The 22,463-nt window shown below is 46.6% G+C and overlaps 1 protein-coding gene across 1 annotated transcript in view; it reads left to right on the plus strand.

The window, feature by feature from the left end:
• LOC115191035 (transmembrane protein 178B) overlaps window positions 1-12,303 on the plus strand; it is a 17,271-nt gene extending 4,968 nt beyond the window's left edge. Inside the window, exons 4-5 of the mRNA XM_029749036.1 lie at window positions 3,963-4,100; window positions 11,970-12,303. Coding sequence (XP_029604896.1) covers window positions 3,963-4,100; window positions 11,970-12,220 — 389 coding nt within the window. The 3' untranslated portion in view covers window positions 12,221-12,303. The remainder of the gene's footprint in view (window positions 1-3,962; window positions 4,101-11,969) is intronic.
• The last annotated feature ends 10,160 nt before the right edge of the window (window positions 12,304-22,463 follow it).

A 22,463-nucleotide genomic window follows, 5' to 3' on the forward strand; every position in this document is an offset into this window, starting at 1 on the left:
AGTGGTCTCCTTTGAGTAGGGCTGGTAAAGTGGTCTCCTTTGAGTAGGGCTGGTAGAGTGGTCTCCTTTGAGGAGGCCTGGTAAAGTGGTCTCCTTTGAGGAGGGCTGGTAAAGTGGTCTCCTTTGAGAAGGGCTGGTAAGGTGGCATAAACATATTCATTGACAACAACAGTAGATATTATACTAATGAAAATATATATATATAACAACAAAAACAAGTAAATAATATCCCGTACAGAAATGTAATAATAGTCAATGTTCAGACTAATTCAACAAACGACAAGGAAAATGACTGGTTATATAGTCTGTTACGGATAACACATGGAGAGAATAGACATGTGGTTTCCTCCCTTACTGGAGGCTCCTGAGTGGCGTAGCAATCTAAGGCATCACTACAGTCCCTGGTTCGATTCCAGGGTGTATCACATACGGCTGTGATTGGGAGTCCCATAGGGCTGCGCGCAATTGGCCCAGGGTCATCCGGTTTTGGCCGGGGTAGGCCGTCATTGTAAATAAGAATTTGTTCATAACTGACTTGCCTAGTTAAATTAAGGTTAAATTAAAAAAATATATCATACTGTAGCTTGTGGTAAACTGGGATCTACTGTGCTGCCAACACTACAACATCAAACCTTCCCCCAAAACAATACTAAGTTTCTCTTTGTCTGATTGTTCTGTGAATGTAGAACTTTTCATTTTGAATTTGGGGAAGTAGGAGTTAATAGAGGGTAGGATAATAGAGGGTAGGTTAGTAGAGAGTAGTGTAATAGAGGGTAGGTTAATAGAGGGTAGGATAATAGAGGGTAGTGTAATAGAGGGTAGGTTAATAGAGGGTAGGTTAATAGAGGGTAGGATAATAGAGGGTAGGTTAATAGAGGGTAGGTTAAGAGAGGGTAGTTTAATAGAGGGTAGGTTAATAGAGGGTAGGTTAATAGAGGGTAGGTTAGTAGAGGGTAGGTTAATAGAGGGTAGGTTAAGAGAGGGTAGTTTAATAGAGGGTAGGTTAATAGAGGGTAGGTTAAGAGAGGGTAGTTTAATAGAGGGTAGGTTAATAGAGGGTAGGTTAATAGAGGGTAGGTTAGTAGAGGGTAGGTTAATAGAGGGTAGGTTAGTAGAGGGTAGGTTAGTAGAGGGTAGGTTAGTAGAGGGTAGGTTAGTAGAGGGTAGGTTAATAGAGGGTAGTGTAATAGAGGGTAGGTTAATAGAGGGTAGGTTAGTAGAGGGTAGGTTAGTAGAGGGTAGGTTAGTAGAGGGTAGGTTAGTAGAGGGTAGGATAATAGAGAGTAGGTTAATAGAGGGTAGGTTAATAGAGGGTAGGTTAATAGAGGGTAGGTTAGTAGAGGGTAGGTTAGTAGAGGGTAGGTTAATAGAGGGTAGGTTAATAGAGGGTAGTGTAATAGAGGGTACAATCACTTTCAATAGATGATACAATGTCAATAATCTCTGCCCTCTCTCTCTCACTCTTTCTCTCTCTCTGCCCTCTCTCTGCCACCTCACAGTCTCTCTCTCCCTGCCCCCTCTCTGTCTCTCTCTCTCCCTCTCTGCCCCCTCACAGTATCTCTCTCTCCCTGCCCCTCTCTCTCTCTGCCCTCTCTTTCTGCTCCCTCTCTGCCACCTCACTCTGTCTCTCTCTCCCTCTGTCTCTCTCTCCCTGTCTCTCTCTCCCTCTGTCTCTCTCTCCCTCTGTCTCTCTCTCCCTCTGTCTCTCTCCCTACCCCCCTCTATCTCTATCTCTCTGTCTCTCTCCCTCCCCATCTCTCTCTCTCTCTCCCTGCCCCCCCTTCTCTCTCTCTCTCTCTCCATTTGTTCTGCTCTGGGGCAGGTAGGGCAGACATGGGAGTGTTGAAAGGTAGAGTATTTATGAGCCCTGTGGGACTGTGGGACAGATTACCTAGAGGGCGTTGGTGCTTGCCAGGCAAGGTTCTACGTGTCTCTCCCCACATCATTCTTCCTCAGCCCGTAAAAACATGCACACGGCATCGCACACGGCAGCGGGAGCTCGGTGGATGCTGAAGGTGTTTTCCAGAAATAGTATAGACAAACTGAGGTCATACGGTATAAGAAAGTGAGGTCAAAATGGCAGGAGACTGATCTGAGCAACTTTACAGATTCCTATATTTGTCTTCTGTAGAGACGCTACAGTTGATCTTCTATCTCTGCTGTGTCATCAGTAGTCTGTTCACAGAGTCAGGGGTTACGACTGTTACGTTGGGACAGTTCCAATAGCTGAATCACAGGCTTCCTGAAAGGGTCAGAGGTTAAGACAGTTCCAGTAGCTGAATGACAGGTTTCCTGACAGGGTCAGAGGTTAAGACAGTTCCAATAGCTGAATGACAGGCGTCCTGACAGGGTCAGAGGTTAAGACAGTTCCAGTAGCTGAATGACAGGCGTCCTGACAGGGTCAGAGGTTAAGACAGTTCCAGTAGCTGAATCACAGGCGTCCTGACAGGGTCAGAGGTTAAGACAGTTCCAGTAGCTGAATCACAGGCTTCCTGAAAGGGTCAGAGGTTAAGACAGTTCCAGTAGCTGAATGACAGGCTTCCTGACAGGGTCAGAGGTTAAGACAGTTCCAGTAGCTGAATGACAGGCGTCCTGACAGGGTCAGAGGTTAAGACAGTTCCAGTAGCTGAATGACAGGCTTCCTGACGGGGTCAGAGGTTAAGACAGTTCCAGTAACTGAATGACAGGCGTCCTGACAGGGTCAGAGGTTAAGACAGTTCCAGTAACTGAATGACAGGCTTCCTGACAGGGTCAGAGGTTAAGACAGTTCCAGTAGCTGAATGACAGGCGTCCTGAAAGGGTCAGAGGTTAAGACAGTTCCAGTAGCTATTTCTGTCTGAACGTTGCCTAACCCTTCTGTGTGTGTCTGAATGTGGACTACAGTGTGTGTGTGTCTGAACGTGGACTAGAGTGTGTGTGTCTGAACGTGGACTAGAGTGTGTGTCAGAACGTGGACTAGAGTGTGTGTCAGAACGTGGACTAGAGTGTGTGTCAGAACGTGGACTAGAGTGTGTGTGTCAGAACGTGGACTACAGTCTTTGTGTCTGAACGTGGACTACAGTGTGTCAGAACGTGGACTACAGTGTGTGTCTGAACGTGGACTACAGTCTTTGTGTCTGAACGTGGACTACAGTGTGTCAGAACGTGGACTACAGTGTGTGTCTGAACGTGGACTACAGTGTGTGTCAGAACGTGGACTACAGTCTTTGTGTCTGAACGTGGACTACAGTATGTTAGAATGTAGACTACATTGTGTGTCTGAACGTGGACTACAGTGTGTCAGAACGTGGACTACAGTCTTTGTGTCAGAACGTGGACTACAGTCTTTGTGTCTGAACGTGGACTACAGTGTGTGTCTGAACGTGGACTACAGTGTGTGTCTGAACGTGGACTACAGTGTGTGTCTGAACGTGGACTACAGTGTGTGTCTGAACGTGGACTACAGTGTGTGTCTGAACGTGGACTAGACTGTGTGTGTCAGAACGTGGACTACAGTGTGTGTCTGAATGTGGACTACAGTGTGTGTCTGAACGTGGACTACAGTGTGTGTCTGAACGTGGACTACAGTGTGTGTCTGAACGTGGACTACAGTGTGTGTCTGAACGTGGACTACAGTGTGTGTCAAAACGTGGACTACAGTGTGTGTCTGAACGTGGACTACAGTGTGTGTCTGAACGTGGACTACAGTGTGTGTCTGAACGTGGACTACAGTGTGTGTCAAAACGTGGACTACAGTGTGTTTGTCTGAACGTGGACTACAGTCTTTGTGTCTGAACGTGGACTACAGTGTGTGTCAGAACGTGGACTACAGTGTGTGTCTGAACGTGGACTACAGTGTGTGTCTGAACGTGGACTACAGTGTGTGTCAAAACGTGGACTACAGTGTGTTTGTCTGAACGTGGACTACAGTGTGTGTGTTGTAACCATGCTAACCCTCCCCTGTATCTCTCCCGTCTCTCCAGACCTGCGGAGGATGACAGCAGGCTTCATGGGTATGGCCATAGCCATCATTCTGTTTGGCTGGGTGATAGGTGTTCTAGGATGCTGCTGGGATCGAGGACTGATGCAGTACGTGGCAGGATTACTGTTCCTCATGGGAGGTAAGAGAACAACACAGATACTGTATATCATTCAAGTCAAGATTCACCAAACACTTCTCTTTAAGAAAAATGACAAAGGATGCTTTTAAATGTAAAAAAAAGATATAACGTTCATAAGATAGTTTGTATTGGGGTCCTAAATCCTGGTGATCAGGTGAACTGGTCCATAGGATTGTTAATCAATCCGGTGTGGCAGGTAACTGAAAGGTTGCTAGATCGAATCCCTGAGCTGACAAGGTAAAAATCTGTCGTTCTGCCCCTGAACAAGGCAGTTAACCCACTGTTCCTAGGCCGTCATTGAAAATAAGAATTTGTTCTTAACTGACTTGCCTAGCTAAATAAAGGGTTTTTATACATACTATACATACTCACTAGTTACATCAAACTTGAATAGATGATGTCATCTTAACTTCCAGACTGATTGTTGATCAACAGGTAGAGGACTAAGGGTTTTTGATACAATATTGACCCACAGCTCAGGTCGTTACTGTGATAGAGAATAGACTACAGCTAGATGACTACAACTCATAGACTACAGCTCAGGTCGTTACTGTGAAAGAGAATAGCATTAACAGTTAGGTGACTACAACTCATAGACTACAGCTCAGGTCGTTACTGTGAAAGAGAATAGCATTAACAGTTAGGTGACTACAACTCATAGACTACAGCTCAGGTCGTTACTGTGAAAGAGAATAGCATTAACAGTTAGGTGACTACAACTCATAGACTACAGCTCAGGTCGTTACTGTGAAAGAGAATAGCATTAACAGTTAGGTGACTACAACTCATAGACTACAGCTCAGGTCGTTACTGTGAAAGAGAATAGCATTAACAGTTAGGTGACTACAACTCATAGACTACAGCTCAGGTCGTTACTGTGAAAGAGAATAGCATTAACAGTTAGGTGACTACAACTCATAGACTACAGCTCAGGTCGTTACTGTGAAAGAGAATAGCATTAACAGCTAGGTGACTACAACTCATAGACTACAGCTCAGGTCGTTACTGTGACAGAGAATAGCATTAACAGCTAGGTGACTACAACTCATAGACTACAGCTCAGGTCGTTACTGTGACAGAGAATAGCATTAACAGCTAGATGACTACAACTCATAGACTACAGCTCAGCGTTCAACACCATTGTCCCCTTTAAGCTTGTCACTTAGTTTAGGGACCCTGGGACTAAACACCTCCCTCTGGATCCTGGACTTCCTGATGGTGCTGCCCCCAGGTGGTAAGGTTAGGTAACAACACATCCGCCACGCTGATCCCCAACACAGGGGTATGTGCTTCGTCCTGTACTCCCTGTTCACCCTCGACTGCGTGGCTGCACATGACTCCAACACCATCATCAAGTTTGCTGACGACACAACAGTGGTAGACCTGATCACCGGTGACGATGAGATGACCTGTGACCTGACAGTGTGGTGCCGGAACAACAACATCTCCCTCAACGTCAGTAAGACCAAGGAGCTGATCGTGGACTACAGGAAGTAGTCCCCAGTGTGGTGAACTACAGGAAGTAGTCCCCAGTGTGGTGGACTACAGGAAGTAGTCCCCAGTGTCATGGACTACAGGAAGTAGTCCAGTGTCGTGGACTACAGGAAGTAGTCCACAGTGTCATGGACTACAGGAAGTAGTCCCCAGTGTCGTGGACTACAGGAAGTAGTCCACAGTGTCATGGACTACAGGAAGTAGTCCACAGTGTCGTGGACTACAGGAAGTAGTCCACAGTGTTGTGGACTACAGGAAGCAGCCCCCAATGTGAATGGGGGCAAGCACGTCATTGACAGGGCTGCACTGGAGCAGGTCCAGAGCTTCAAGTTCCTCACTGTCCAAATCACTAAGAACTTCAAATGGTCCACTCACACTCACACAGTCGTGAAGAAAGCTCGACAGCGCCTTTTCTTCCCCCTCAGGAGGTTGAAAAGATTTGGCATGGGCCCTCAAATCATCAAAAAGTTCTACAGCTGTACCATTGAGAGCATCTTGACTTGGTATGGCAATATCACCGCCGTTAAAGACTCCAGCCTCCCAAGTCATAGACTGTTCTCTCTGCTTCTGCACGGCAAGCGGTACCAGTGCATCAAGTCTGACACCAACAGGCTCCTGAACAGCTCTATCCCCAAACCAAATAGCTAACGAAATGGCTAACTAAATAGCCTATGAAATGGCTAACTAAATAGCTAACTAAATGGCTAACTAAATGGCTAGCTACAGTGAGGGAAAAAAGTATTTGATCCCCTGCTGATTTTGTACGTTTGCCCACTGACAAAGAAATTATCAGTCTATAATTTTAATGGTAGGTTTGTTTGAACAGTGAGAGACAGAATAACAACAAACAAATCCAGAAAAACGCATGTCAACAATGTTATAAATTGATTTGCATTTTATTGAGGGAAATAAGTATTTGACCCCTCTGCAAAACATGACTTAGTACTTGGTGGCAAAACCCTTGTTGGCAATCACAGAGGTCAGACGTTTCTTGTAGTTGGCCACCAGGTTTGCACACATCTCAGGAGGGATTTTGTCCCACTCCTCTTTGCAGATCTTCTCCAAGTCATTAAGGTTTCGAGGCTGACGTTTGGCAACTCGAACATTCAGCTCCCTCCACAGATTTTCTATGGGATTAAGGTCTTAATGTGCTTCTTCTTGAGCCACTCCTTTGTTGCCTTGGCCGTGTGTTTTGGGTCATTGTCATGCTGGAATACTCATCCACGACCCATTTTCAATGCCCTGGCTGAGGAAAGGAGGTTCTCACCCAAGTTTTGACGGTACGTGGACCCGTCCATCATCCCTTTGATGCGGTGAAGTTGTCCTGTCCCCTTAGCAGAAAAACACCCCCAAAGCATAATGTTTCCACCTCCATGTTTGACGGTGGGGATGGTGTTCTTGGGGTCATAGGCAGCATTCCTCCTCCAAACACAGCGAGTTGAGTTGATGCCAAAGAGCTCCATTTTGGTGTCATCTGACCACAACACTTTCACCTCTGAATCATTCAGATGTTCATTGGCAAACTTCAGATGGGCATGTATATGTGCTTTCATGAGCAGGGGGACCTTGCGAGCGCTGCAGGATTTCAGTCCTTCACGGCGTAGTGTGTTACCAATTGTTTTCTTGGTGACTATGGTCCCAGCTGCCTTGAGATCATTGACAAGATCCTCCCGTGTAGTTCTGGGCTGATTCCTCACCGTTCTCATGATCATTGCAACTCCATGAGGTGAGATCTTGCATGGAGCCCCAGGCCGAGGGAGATTGACAGTTATTTTGTGTTTCTTCCATTTGAGAATAATCGCACCAACTGTTGTCCCCTTCTCACCAAGCTGCTTGGCGATGGTCTTGTAGCCCATTCCAGCCTTGTGTAGGTCTACAATCTTGTCCCTGACATCCTTGGAGAGCTCTTTGGTCTTGGCCATGGTGGAGAGTTTGGAATCTGATTGATTGATTGTGGACACACACTGACTCTACACACGCTGTCTCTATACATGCTGACTCTATACACACTACACACTGACTCTATACACGCTGACTCTATACACGCTGACTCTATACACGCTGACTCTATACACGCTGACTCATTACACGCTGACTCTATACACGCTGACTCTATACACGCTGACTCTATACACGCTGACTCTATACACGCTGACTCTATACACGCTGACTCATTACACGCTGACTCATTACACGCTGACTCATTACACGCTGACTCTATACATGTTGTCTCTATACACGCTGACTCACCACACACTGACTCTACACACTGACCCAATACACACTGACTCTATACATACTGACTCTATACACACTGACATTACACACTGACTCATTACACACTGACTCAATACACACTGACTCTACACCCACTGACTCACCACACACTGACTCAATACAAACTGACTCATTACACACTGACTCTATACACATTGGCTCTATACATTCTGACTCTATACACGGTGGGGAAGGCTAGTAACAGTGACTATAGTTCAGGGTACTGGGGGAGACTAGTAACAGTGACTATAGTTCAGGGTACTGGGGGGAGACTAGTAACAGTGACTATAGTTCAGGGTACTGGGGGGGAGACTAGTAACAGTGACTATAGTTCAGGGTACTGGGGGAGGCTAGTAACAGTGACTATAGTTCAGGGTACTGGGGGGAGACTAGTAACAGTGACTATAGTTCAGGGTACTGGGGGAGACTAGTAACAGTGACTATAGTTCAGGGTACTGGGGGGAGACTAGTAACAGTGACTGTAGTTCAGGGTACTGGGGGGAGACTAGTAACAGTGACTATAGTTCAGGGTACTGGGGGGAGACTAGTAACAGTGACTATAGTTCAGGGTACTGGGGGAGGCTAGTAACAGTGGACTATAGTTCAGGGTACTGGGGGGAGACTAGTAACAGTGACTATAGTTCAGGGTACTGGGGGGAGGACTAGTAACAGTGACTATAGTTCAGGGTACTGGGGGAGGCTAGTAACAGTGACTATAGTTCAGGGTACTGGGGGGAGACTAGTAACAGTGACTATAGTTCAGGGTACTGGGGGGAGACTAGTAACAGTGACTATAGTTCAGGGTACTGGGGGGAGACTAGTAACAGTGACTATAGTTCAGGGGTACTGGGGGAGACTAGTAACAGTGACTATAGTTCAGGGTACTGGGGGAGACTAGTAACAGTGACTATAGTTCAGGGTACTGGGGGGAGACTAGTAACAGTGACTATAGTTCAGGGTACTGGGGGGAGACTAGTAACAGTGACTATAGTTCAGGGTACTGGGGGGAGTCTATTACAGTGACTATAGTTCAGGGACTACTGGGGTGGAGACTAGTAACAGTGACTATAGTTCAGGGCAGGGGGTACTGGGTGGGAGACTAGCTAACAGTGGACTATGTTCAGGGTACTGGGGGAGACTAGTAACAGTGGACTCTAGTTCACAGGGCATGGTAACTGGGTGGTGACTAGTAACAGTGACTAGATTTTCAGGGTACTGGGGGGGTACGACTAGTAACAGTGACTATTAGTTTCAGGGTACTGGGGGGGAGACTAGTAACAGTGACTATGATGTCAGGGTACTGGGGGGGAGGACTAGTAACAGTGGACTATAGTTCAGGGTACTGGGGGGAGACTAGTCAACAGTGACTATAGTTCACGGGTACTGGGGAGGGAGACTAGTAACAGTGACTATAGTTCAGGGGTACTGGGGGAGACTAGTAACAGTGACTATAGTTCAGGGTACTTGGGGGAGACTAGTAACAGTGACTATAGTCAGGGTACTGGGGGGAGACTAGTAACAGTGACTATAGTTCAGGGTACTGGGGGGAGACTAGTAACAGTGACTATAGTTCAGGGTACTGGGGGGAGACTAGTAACAGTGACTATAGTTCAGGGTACTGGGGGGAGACTAGTAACAGTGACTATAGTTCAGGGTACTGGGGGAGGCTAGTAACAGTGACTATAGTTCAGGGTACTGGGGGGAGACTAGTAACAGTGACTATAGTTCAGGGTACTGGGGGGAGACTAGTAACAGTGACTATAGTTCAGGGTACTGGGGGGGAGACTAGTAACAGTGACTATAGTTCAGGGTACTGGGGGGAGACTAGTAACAGTGACTATAGTTCAGGGTACTGGGGGGAGACTAGTAACAGTGACTATAGTTCAGGGCAGGGTACTGGGGCCGGCTAGTGGTGACTATTTAACAGTCTGATGGCCTGTTTTTCAGTCTCTCGGTCCCAGCTTGGATGGACATGTCTCCGACCTCTAGACGGTAGCAGGGTGAACACGCCGTTACTCGGGTGGCTGAGGTCCTTGATGATCTTCTTGGCCTTTCTGTAACACCTAATGCTGTAGATATCCTGGAGGGCAGGCAGTGTGCCCCCAGTGATGCGTTGGGCTGACCGCACCACCCTCTGGAAAGCCCTGAGGTTGTTGGCGGTGTAGTTGCCGTACCAGCCCAACAGGATGCTTTCAATGGTGCATCTGTAGAAGTCCGTGAGGGTCATAGTCATAGGGGGCCAAGCCAAATTTCTTCTGCCTCCTGAGGTTGAAGAGGTGCTGCTCCTTCTTCACCGTGCTGTCAGTATGAAGGGACCATTTCAGGGTGTCAGTGATGTGCACGCCAAGGAACCCAAAGCTTTTGACCCTCTCCCCTGTCGATGTGGACGGGGACGGTCCTGTAGATGTGGACTGGTGCGGTCCTGTAAATGTGGACGGGGGCGGCCCTGTAGATGTGGACGGGGGCGGTCCTGTAGATGTGGACGGGGGGCGGCCCCGTAGATGTGGACGGGGGCGGCCCCGTAGATGTGGACGGGGGCGGCCCTGTAGATGTGGACGGGGGGCGGCCCCGTAGATGTGGACGGGGGAGTGCTCTCTCTGCTGTCTCCTGTAGTCCACGATCAGCTCCTTCGTTTTGTTGACGTTGAGGTTATTTTCCTGGCACCCCTCCGCCGGGGTTCTCACCTGGTCATTGCTGGTAATCAGGCCTATCACTGTTGTGTCTTCAGAAAACCTAATAATTGAGTTGGAGACGTACATGGCCGTGCAGTCATGTGTGAACAGGGAGTACAGGAGGGGACTAAGCACACATCCCTGAGGGACTCCCCGTGTTGTGGATCAGCGTGGCGGAGGCGTTGTTGCCTACTCTCACCACCTGGGGGTGGTGGCCCGTCAGGACGTCCAGGATCCAGTTGCACAGGGAGGGGTTCAGACCCAGGGCCCAGAGCTTAGTAATGAGCTTGGAGGGTATTATGATCTTGAAGGCTGAGCTGTAGTCAATGAACAGCATTCTCATTCTTGTCCAGGTGGTATATGGCAGGGTGAAGTGCGATGGTGATTGCGTCGTCCGTGGATCTATTGGGTGTCGGCTAAGGTAGAGGTGATATGATCCTTGACTAGTCTCTCAAAGCACTTCATGATAACGGGAGTGAGTGCTACGGAGCGATAGTCATTTAGTTCAGTTACCTTCGCTTTCTTTGGAATAGGAACAATGGTGGCCATCTTGAAGCAAGTGGGGACAGCAGACTGGGATCGGCAGAGATTGAATATGTCCAACCAGCTAGTCTGCACATACCCATTGGGTCCTGGTCAGAAATAGTGTCCTGTACAAGGTTGTTGGGTGCCATTGGGTCCTGGTCAGAGGTAGTGTCCTATACAAGGTTGTTGGGTGCCATTGGGTCCTGGTCAGAGGTAGTGTCCTATACAAGGTTGTTGGGTGCCATTGGCTCCTGGTCAGAAATAGTGTCCTGTACAGGGTTGTTGGGTGCCATTGGGGACGCAGATAAACAGCCCAGAGGTGTCACACACCCAGCTCACAGAGTCAGGATGGAATTACACCCTCAATCTACACACACACAAAAGAGAGGAACCTATGAAAAAAGTCCAAAGTAATGTATTTTAATGCTGTACAATGGACAGTTTTCTGTTTGTATAAAATGTTCACAGTCTGAATGTGTTAGAAATTGGTTCTCCAAAATAATGATGATAGCAATGCATTGGATGTTGTATTATATTACTGATAAACGGTTTCACACTCAAACACCAAGTGAACATCGTTCTTATTGCATCAGTGTAACTCTCAGTGTCTCTCTCCCTCTCTACCTCTTCTCTCTCTCCCCCCACCTCTTCTCTCTCTCTCTTCCTCCCTCTGTCTCTCTCTCTCTCTCTCTCTCTCTCCCTATCCCCACCTTCTCCTTCTCTCCCTCCCTCCCCCCCACCTCCCCTCTCTCTACCTCTTTATCTTCCCCTACTCTGTCCCTCTACACCTCCCTTGCTACCCTTACCCTCTCCCCACCCCCACCTCCCCCTCTCTCTCCCTTTCCCCTACCTTCTCTCTCTCTCTCTCTCTCTCTCTCTCCTCTCTCTCTTTCCTTCCCAGGCACCTTCTGTATAATCTCTCTCTGTACCTGCGTGGCGGGGATCAACTTTGAGCTCTCCCGTTATCCTCGCTATCTGTACGGCCTGCCAGACGACATCGGCCATGGCTACGGCTGGTCTATGTTCTGCGCCTGGGGAGGTCTGGGGCTCACTCTCATCGCTGGTTTCTTCTGCACCCTGGCTCCCTCCGTCCAGCCCCTCCCTCGATCCACCTGCCCCAAGTCGAGGCAGGAGAACGGGACGGTCTGCTAGAGGGACTGGGATGGAGGATAGAGGACTGGAGGTCCAGTGTTAGATAGATAGCTAACTACACCTTTAACCACACAGGACAGCCATAAGAAAAGAGAATTTAACAAACAAAATGGAACAATGAGTTGACAAATCCATGCATTCGTTTAATTAATTCATCGACTATCTGTCTTTTCCTGGCCACTTAAAGACAATGTTTTGTTTGTTCTCTGTTTAAAGTATGTTTGTGTGTGTGTATAAATATGTTTAAAGTGTGTGTGTATAAACATGATCTGGTTTCTTGAAAAACAGATTAAAAAAACACAACGAACTGACAGAAAAATCGAATCAGCGGTCTGAAGTTGTGCTGGGGGGGTTTGTAGTCTGGGAGTGGATGTTGTGATGCTTGAAATGGATGTACCATGAAACGGCCTTCTCTACTGGGGGGAAACGAGAGGAACCTTTCGGTAATGAACGATGACAGACGGATGGACAACAAGGGATGGGAGTTATAACAACGGGGGGGGGACGTATTGGACATTACACTTTTCAGCAGGAACATTAAGTCTGAACCTCAGAGGAACTCATCATGGTGACCAGCCTCTAACCCATCCACAACAAGGAGAAGAACTCAAACTGTATTCCATCCACAACAAGGAGAAGAACTTAAACTGTATTGTTACCAAGGGGCAGTGGAGGCTGCTGAGGGGAGGACGGCTCATCAGAATGGCTGGAACGGCGCAAATGGAACGGAAACCATGTATTTGATACCATTTCACCTATTTCCTCTCAAGCCATTTACCACGAGCCCGTCCTCCCCAATTAAGGTGCCACCAACCTCCTGTGTCGAAGGGGTTAATCAACACTAACTGAGAGGGGTCAAAGGTTGGAGTATTATAAACAGCACATCCTGTTCTAAAGAGACACCTCAGCTTGTTGGAGACTTCCGATTGGACAAGCTGTGTGTTCCTCAGATCCACTCTGGGTCATTGGACAAGCTGTGTGTTCCTCAGACAAGCTGTGTGTTCCTCAGATATACTCTGGGTCATTGGACAAGCTGTGTGTTCCTCAGATATACTCTGGGTCATTGGACAAGCTGTGTGTTCCTCAGATCCACTCTGGGTCATTGGACAAGCTGTGTGTTCCTCAGATCTACTCTGGGTCATTGGACTAGCTGTGTGTTCCTCAGATCCACTCTGGGTCATTGGACAAGCTGTGGGAGAAGGATAGCACATCACACGATACAGGCTCTCTACCATATCTCTACTATTGTACAAAACTACAGAATAATCATTCCAGAGAAATTACAGCCAGGAAATTCCATGTTGGAGCATCGTCATTCCCACCTAGTTTGCATTCCAAATGGCTCCCGATTCCCTCTGGGCTCTAGTCAACAGTAGTACAGTCGTGGCCAACGTTTTTGAGAATGACACAAATATTAATTTCCACAACGTTTACTGCTGCAGTGTCTTTAGATATTTTTGTCAGATGTTACAATGGAATACTGAAGTATAATTACAAGCATTTCATAAGTGTCAAAGGCTTTTATTGACAATTACATGAAGTTGATGCAAAGAGTCTTTTTCAAGACCTCTGCAATCCGCCCTGGCATGCTGTCAATTAACTTCTGGGCCACATCCTGACTGATGGCAGCCCATTCTTGCATAATCAATGCTTGGAGTTTGTCAGAATTTGTGGGTTTTTGTTTGTCCACCCGCTTTTGAGGTTGACTACAAGGTCTCAATGTGATTAAGGTCTGGGGAGTTTCCTGGCCATGGACCCAAAAATCAATGTTTTGTTCCCCGAGCCACTTAATTATCACTTTGCCTTATGGCAAGGTGCTCCATCATGCTGGAAATGGCATTGTTTGTCACCAAACTGTTCCTGGATGGTTGGGAGAAGTTGCTTTCGGAGGATGTGTTGGTACCATTCTTTATTCATGGCTGTGTTCTTAGGCAAAATTGTGAGTGAGCCCACTCCCTTGGCTGAGAAGCAACCCCACACATGAATGGTCTCAGGATGCTTTACTGTTGGCATGACACAGGACTGATGGTAGCGCTCACCTTGTCTTCTCCGGACAAGCTTTTTTCCGGATGCCCCAAACAATCGGAAAGGGGATTCATCAGAGAAATTGAATTTACCCCAGTCCTCAGCAGTCCAATCCCTGTACCTTATGCAGAATATCAGTCTGTCTCCGATGTTTTTCCTGGAGAGAATTGGCTTCTTTGCTGCCCTTCTTGACACCAGGCCATCCTCCAAAAGTCTTCGCCTCACTGTGCGTGCAGATGCACTCACACCTGCCTGCTGCCATTCCTGAGCAAGCTCTGTACTGGTGGTGTCCCGATCCCGCAGCTGAATCAACTTTAGGAGACAGTCCTGGCGCTCACTGGACTTTCTTCACAACAATTGAACCGCTCTCCTTGAAGTTCTTGATGATCCGATAAATGGTTGATTTAGGTGCAATCTTACTGGCAGCAATATCCATGCCTGTGAAGCCTTTTTTGTGCAAAGCAATGATGACGGCACGTGTTTTCTTGCAGGTAACCATGGTTGACAGAGGAAGAACAATGATTCCAAGCACCACCCTCCTTTTGAAGCTTCCAGTCTGTTATTCGAACTCAATCAGCATGACTGAGTGATCACCAGCCTTGTCCTTGTCAACACTCACACCTGTGTTAAGAAGAGAATCACTGACATGATGTCAGCTGGTCCTTTTATCGCAGGGCTGAAATGCAGTGGAATTTTTGGGGGGGATTCAGTTCATTTGCATGGCAAAGAGGGACTTTGCAATTAATTGCAATTCATCTGATCACTCTTCATAACATTCTGGAGTATATGCAAATTGCCATCATACAAACTGAGGCAGCAGACTTTGTGAAAATGTATATTTGTGTCATTCTCAAAACTTTGCGCCACGACTGTACTCTGGATAGGGAATAGGGTGCCAATCGTCCCAAACGGCTCCCTTTTCCCTCTGGTCTCTAGTCAACAGTAGTGCACTGGACAGGGAATAGGGTGCCAGTGGAGACACATACCTATTTCTTCAAGCCCTGTCTATCCTCAGTCATCTAACATTTTATACATTAATTATTTTTTCTTTGTATTGTACTGAAACCCATTCTGAATGAAGGAACTGTGTGTAGTACTGAAACCCATTCTGAATGAAGGAACTGTGTGTAGAACTGAAACCCATCCTGAATGAAGGAACTGTGTGTAGTACTGAAACCCATTCTGAATGAAGGAACTGTGTGTGTGTGTGTGTGTGTGTGTGTGTGTGTGTGTGTGTGTGTGTGTGTGTGTGTGTGTGTGTGTGTGTGTGTGTGTGTGTGTGTTTTTCAGTCTATAGAATTAAAAACATACAACAGCTGTAGAAATGATGAACAGAGACTAGTAGAAAGATGCACTCTCCTGTTTAAACAATATTACCCTGGTTCTGTCCTGTCATCTGTTTGGGAGGACAATATTACCCTAGTTCTGTCCTGGCATCTGTTTGGGAGGACAATATTACCCTGGTTCTGTCCTGTCATCTGTTTTGGAAGGACAATATTACCCTGGTTCTGTCCTGTCATCTGTTTGGGAGGACAATATTACCCTGGTTCTGTCCTGTAATCTGTTTGGGAGGACAATATTACCCTGGTTCTGTCCTGTCATCTGTTTTGGAAGGACAATATTACCCTGGTTCTGTCCTGTCATCTGTTTGGGAGGACAATATTACCCTGGTTCTGTCCTGTAATCTGTTTGGGAGGACAATATTACCCTGGTTCTGTCCTGTCATCTGTTTTGGAAGGACGAGGACTTTCAAAATTCTATTGTGGCTCTCTGCCTTGGGGTTTTACTACGGAGCTGTCCAGATTATATTTAGAGCTAGAGGACAACCAGTAAAGATGTAGTGAGGAGAGGTGTCACAGCTTCAGTTAAAACCACAAGCTTCTAAGATGGAGGACGAAGGCTCAGCGTATCAAAGGTTGGGAATCTCAGCAATTCCCTTTCTGTAAAGATTGCCAAAACATCATATCACTTTTGATCAGGAAGTACAGTATTATTCATAAACAATTACAGTACAGAAAATTTAAATGTAAAAAATGTCCAATCCCTGTGGTGTAAAGTACTTAAGTAAAAATACTTTCAAGTACGACTTAAGTATTTTTTGGGGGGGTATCTGTACTTTACTATTTATATTGTTTATAACTTTTACTTCACTACATTCCTAAAGAAAAGAATGTGCTTTTTACTCCTTACATTTTCCCTGACACCCAAAAGTACTCGGTACATTTTGAATGCTTAGCAGCGCTTATCAAGACAACATCCCTGGTCATCCCTATTGCCTCTGATCTGGAGGACTCACTAAACAGAGAACATCCCTGGTCATCCCTATTGCCTCTGATCTGGAGGACTCACTAAACAGAGAACATCCCTGGTCATCCCTATTGCCTCTGATCTGGAGGACTCACTAAACAGAGAACATCCGTGGTCATCCCTACTGCCTCTGATCTGGAGGACTCACTAAACAGAGAACATCCCTGGTCATCCCTACTGTCTCTGATCTGGAGGACTCACTAAACAGAGAACATCCCTGGTCATCCCTACTGCCTCTGATCTGGAGGACTCACTAAACAGAGAACATCCCTGGTCATCCCTACTGCCTCTGATCTGGAGGACTCACTAAACAGAGAACATCCCTGGTCATCCCTACTGTCTCTGATCTGGCGGACTCACCAACCACAAATGCATTGTTGGTAAAGTGTTAGAGCGTGCCCCTGGCCATCCATAAATGTAAAAAAAATCATCTGCTTTACTTAATATAAGAAATTTGAAATTATTAAACTTGTTAAAACTTAAGTATATTTTAGCACGTACGTTTACTTTTGATACTTAAGTATATTTAAAACCAAATACTTTGACTTTTACTCATGTAGTATTTTACTGGGTGACTTTCACTTTTACTTGAGTCATTTTCTATTAAGGTATCTTTAGTTTTACTACAGTATGACAATTGGGTACATTTTCCACCACTGTCATAGTACTCATTTAGTGCTGGAGTCAATCCATATCGTGGAATATCTGTGTTAAAAAATGTAAAGGTCATTTCCTGATTGAGCTGACATATGCGGCGTTTACCGTGAATGCCGTCTCTGCTAACGAGGGAACATTTATTTTTAAAATGTCAATCTAGCTATAACGTGGATCTTCCCTGATACTGTTGGGAACAGAATCCAGCCCTTAAAGCTACAATCAGCAATAAAAACATTAAGTAACCTTCCCAGCCCTCTGTTTCAGTAAATAAAGAACATTAGGGTGGGGCTACAGAAATGTAACACTTTCAGATTCATAGACAGAGCTGTGGATGCAAGGACTGACCATCCATGATATCAACAGGATAGTTTGAACCATGTTTTGAAGCTATACAGTGTTTGTTTACATTTCCTTTGTTTACTAACATTGGAGTTAAAACAAGCTTACATTTGGGCTTCTGACGGGGTACGACAGATGAACTAAGCTAAGGAGAGCAACTATGATTGACCTGCACCCCTGCTCTTAAAAACAAAAATGAATTACCAGTTTAATATGCAAAATGGCAGCCAACATGTTTCTGAAGAAAATATAGAATTTTCGATTTTGATGATCTCGGAGACGGGGCCTACGCTTTAAATGGCACCTTGTTCCCAATAGTGCACTACTCTGGTCCAAAGTAGTGCACTACTCTGGTCAAAAGTAGTGCACTACTCTGGTCCAAAGTAGTGCACTACTCTGGTCCAAAGTAGTGCACTACTCTGGTCCAAAGTAGTGCACTACTCTGGTCCAAAAGTAGTGCATTGTAAAGAGAATAGTGTTGGGACTGAACCAGAAAGTAGAGACCTTGTCTGACCCTTTACGAAGCACACTAGTATTGTTGTAGGAATGGCAGCTCAAACACTGATCAATGAGGCCGTAATCTTGTATACCTTTTAAATGAGCTCTGAATCTATAGGTCGATAATTAGGTTGGACCTATAGCTAATGAAGTTTGGCGTGAAAGTCTCCTCGATCAATCAACATCCTCAGAGAAGATCACTCGGGGGCTCCCGAGTGGCGCAGCGCTCTAAGGCACTGCATCTCAGCGCAAGAGGCGTCACTACAGACACCCTGGTTTGAATCCAGGCTGTATCACAACCCGGCCGTGATTGGGAGTTCCATAGGGCGGCGCACAATTGGTCCAGCGTCATCCGGGTTCGACCGGTGTAGGCCGTCATTGTAAATAAGAATTTTGTTCTTAACTGACTGACCTACGTTCTACTGCACTGAGATGCAGTGCCTTAGACCGCTGCGCCACTCATGAGGTGCTCTACCTCGGGTGCTCTCTCGGGTGCTCTGCCTCAGGTGCTCTACCTCAGGTGCTCTACCTCAGGTGCGCTACCTCAGGTGCTCTACCTCAGGTGCGCTACCTCAGGTGCTCTACCTCAGGTGCTCTACCTCAGGTGCTCTACCTCAGGTGCTCTACCTCAGGTGCTCTACCTCAGGTGCGCTACCTCAGGTGCGCTACCTCAGGTGCTCTACCTCAGGTGCTCTACCTCAGGTACTCTACCTCAGGTGCTCTACCTCAGGTGCTCTACCTCAGGTGAGCAATACCTTGAGACTTCTTTAATATTAGACATTGCGCGACCAGCTGTTATTGACAAATAGACACCCCCCCCCCCAGCCCTCGTCTTACCAGACGTAGCTGTTCTGTCCTGGCGATGCACAGAAAGCCCAGCCAGCTCTATATTATCCGCGTCGTCGTTCAGCCACGACGCAGTGAAACATAGGATATTACAGTTTTTAATGTCCCGTTGGTCGGATAGTCTCCAACGGAGATCATCCAGTTTATTTTCCAGCGATTGCACGTTGGCCAATAGAACTCATGGTAGACGCACGTTACCCACTCGCCGATGAATTCGCACAAGGCACGCCGATCTCTGCCCCTTGTACTTCTGTCTTTTCTTTAAGCGAATGACGGTAATTTGGGCCTGGTCTTGGCGGAAGCGGTATATCCTTCGGCATCAGACTCATTAAAGAAAAAAAATCTTTGTCCAGTTCGAGGTGAGTAATCGCTGTTCTGATATCCAGGGTGTTATTTTCGGTCATAAGAGACGGTAGCAGCAACATTATGTACAAAATTAGTTACAAACAATGTGAAAAAAACTAAACAAAATAGCCCAGTTGGTTAAGAGCCGTTGAAACGGCAGCCATCCCCTCCGGCGCCATTATCCATTATGTTTTCCTGCGCTGCTAAATACTCTAAACGTAACGATGTACTTTCAGGTGTCAGGGAAAATGTACGGATTGAAAAGTACATTATTTTCTTTAGGAATGTAGTGAAGTCAAAGTAAAAGTTGTCAAAAATATAAATAGTAAAGTACAGATACTCCCAAAAAAAGGAAAATACTTTAAAGAATGTTTACTTAAGTGCTTTACACCACTGTCTAGTTTAGCGTACACTGGCTCACCATACTGACCACAGAAGGCAAGGTATGCTGTATTACAGTGTGTACTTACCTGTCCATAAAAGCACACCTGAAAAGCAGTTCTACTTGATCCAGTACTGACAGAACTCTACTTTGTAAGGGCCCTTATATATATATCAGCTGTTGGCAGACTCAGGCTTGTAACGCCATACTGTAGGCTCCATAGAAATAGAACGAAGGTCAGTGGTTCCAGGCCCTTCTACACATTGTGTTTCTACGGTAGGATCACACGTGAACATTCTATACACTGGTATGTTTCACTAGGGTTCAACAATCTCTTTACAGTAACAACTGACCAGACCAGGACAGATGCTTGAAATGCTTGACTAGTATGTAAGGGACTGTGGGAATGTGGGTTTGAGGTTTCAGACGGTTTGAATGGTGTAAAATAGTCAAAACAGAGATACTGCACATTTCCTTTTGGATGGATGTTATTAAAAACAAAAGGATCGACCAACCTTTTACATCAGTAATGTGTCTGTTGAACAAAATAAAAAAATGAAAAAAAAAAATAAATGAACCCTGGAAAATGTTAAATTGTGGAATGTAAAATCATGATGAAATAAATCTCATTGGTGTGTTATCACGTTGGTAGTTCTGTTGTCATCCTGTATACTTGGAATGTCCCTCTCTCTCTCTCTCTCTCTCTCTCTGTCTGTCTCTCTCTCTCTCTACTGTGTACATGGAATGTCCCTCTCTCTCTCTCTCTCTCCCTCTCCTGTGTACATGGAATGTCCCTCTCTCTCCCTCTCCTGTGTAAATGGAATGTCCCTCTCTCTCCCTCTCCTGTGTAAATGGAATGTCCCTCTCTCTCCCTCTACTGTGTAAATGGAATGTCCCTCTCTCTCCCTCTCCTGTGTACATGGAATGTCCCTCTCTCTCCCTCTACTGTGTACATGGAATGTCCCTCTCTCTCCCTCTTCTGTGTACATGTCATGTCCATCTCTCTGTCTCTTTCTCTCCCTCTCCTGTGTAAATAGAATGTCCCTCTCTCTCTCTCCCTCTCCTGTGTACATGGAATTAAGCTTTACCATTTTCTGTAGCATTAGTGTTTTCTGATCTTTCCTGTGTTGAATGATTTATTGAGTTCATTCCAAAATGTAAATGTTTTACACCAATGTGGGGTGTAGGTCTAATATTACAATGGAAAGATCAGAGCAAGAGAGCGAAGAGGAGGACAAGCAGCATGAAGAAGAGAGTGCATATTGAAGCACAATGGAAACGTGTCCTGGTCTTTGTAGCTGTAAAGCCGTCCTCTGCTCCGTCTCTAGGATTAGCGGTCCGTATGAGTCAACTTCCCTCTGTGTATTTTTGGCTCCTCTTTTGTTTCCGTGTTGCCTTGCCCCTGTATCCTTCTCCCCTGTTTCCGTGTTGCCTTCGCCCCTGTTTCTGTGTTGCCTTTGACCCTGTTTCTGTGTTGCCTTCGCCCCTGTTTCCGTGTTTCCCTGTTCCCGTGTTGCCTTCTCCCCTGTATGCTTTTCCCGTTTCTGTGTTGCCTTCGCCCCTGTTTCCGTGTTGCCTTCGCCCCTGTTTCCGTGTTGCCTTCGCCCCTGTTTCCGTGTTGCCTTCGCCCCTGTTTCTGTGTTGCCTTCGCCCCTGTTTCCGTGTTGCCTTCGCCCCTGTTTCCGTGTTGCCTTCGCCCCTGTTTCCGTGTTGCCTTCGCCCCTGTTTCCGTGTTGCCTTCGCCCCTGTTTCCGTGTTGCCTTCGCCCCTGTTTCCGTGTTGCCTTCGCCCCTGTTTCCGTCTCCCCTGTATGCTTTTCCCGTTTCTGTGTTGCCTTCGCCCCTGTTTCCGTGTTGCCTTCGCCCCTGTTTCCGTGTTGCCTTCGCCCCTGTTTCCGTGTTGCCTTCGCCCCTGTTTCCGTGTTGCCTTCGCCCCTGTTTCCGTGTTGCCTTCGCCCCTGTTTCCGTGTTGCCTTCGCCCCTGTTTCCGTGTTGCCTTCGCCCCTGTTTCCGTGTTGCCTTCGCCCCTGTTTCCGTGTTGCCTTCGCCCCTGTTTCCGTGTTGCCTTCGCCCCTGTTTCCGTGTTGCCTTCGCCCCTGTTTCCGTGTTGCCTTCGCCCCTGCCAGCACTTCCACGTTCCCCTATTTTCCTCTAATCTAATACATTAGAAAGTGTTCTGAGCCTTTCTTAGGCCCCATGTCTAGCCTGTAACTGAAAAACATCAGGAGGGCTATGGTCTATAGTAGTGCACTATATAGGGAATAGGGCCCTGGTCTAAGGTAGTGTACTAAATAGGGAATAGGGCCCTGGTCTATAGTAGTGTATTATATAGGGAGCCATATGGTACATAAGGTCAGGATTCTAACAGGCTGACTTGTTCTATGAGGACATAGATATAACACACACACACACACACACACACACACACACACACACACACACACACACACACACACACACACACACACACACACACACACAACATTCCAAATGAGGACTGATGTAGACTATATAAAAGTGTTGCTTGATGTTTCCCAGCTTGGCTCAGCCAATTAGCTCGGCACGGCAGTAATTTCACCCAATGAGAGCATGACAATATCCCAGAGGAGTAGAGTAGCTGCTATATGCAAGGCATAGGGTCACATCCCAAATGGCAACCTATTCCCTATTTAGTGCACTACTTTTGACCAGGGCCCTGTGAGGGCTAGTGGAACTACAAAGGGAATAGGGTGCCATTTGGGATGCAACCAAGTGTTAGTTTTCAGGCCAGCTAGGTTCATCAGAGTACGAGCAGCTTCGTTCTCTTGACATTATGGGATGTTAGTTCTCCAGCCAGCTAGGTTCA

Source organism: Salmo trutta, unplaced genomic scaffold (genome assembly GCF_901001165.1).
Source record: "Salmo trutta unplaced genomic scaffold, fSalTru1.1, whole genome shotgun sequence".
Lineage (NCBI taxonomy): Eukaryota > Metazoa > Chordata > Actinopteri > Salmoniformes > Salmonidae > Salmo > Salmo trutta.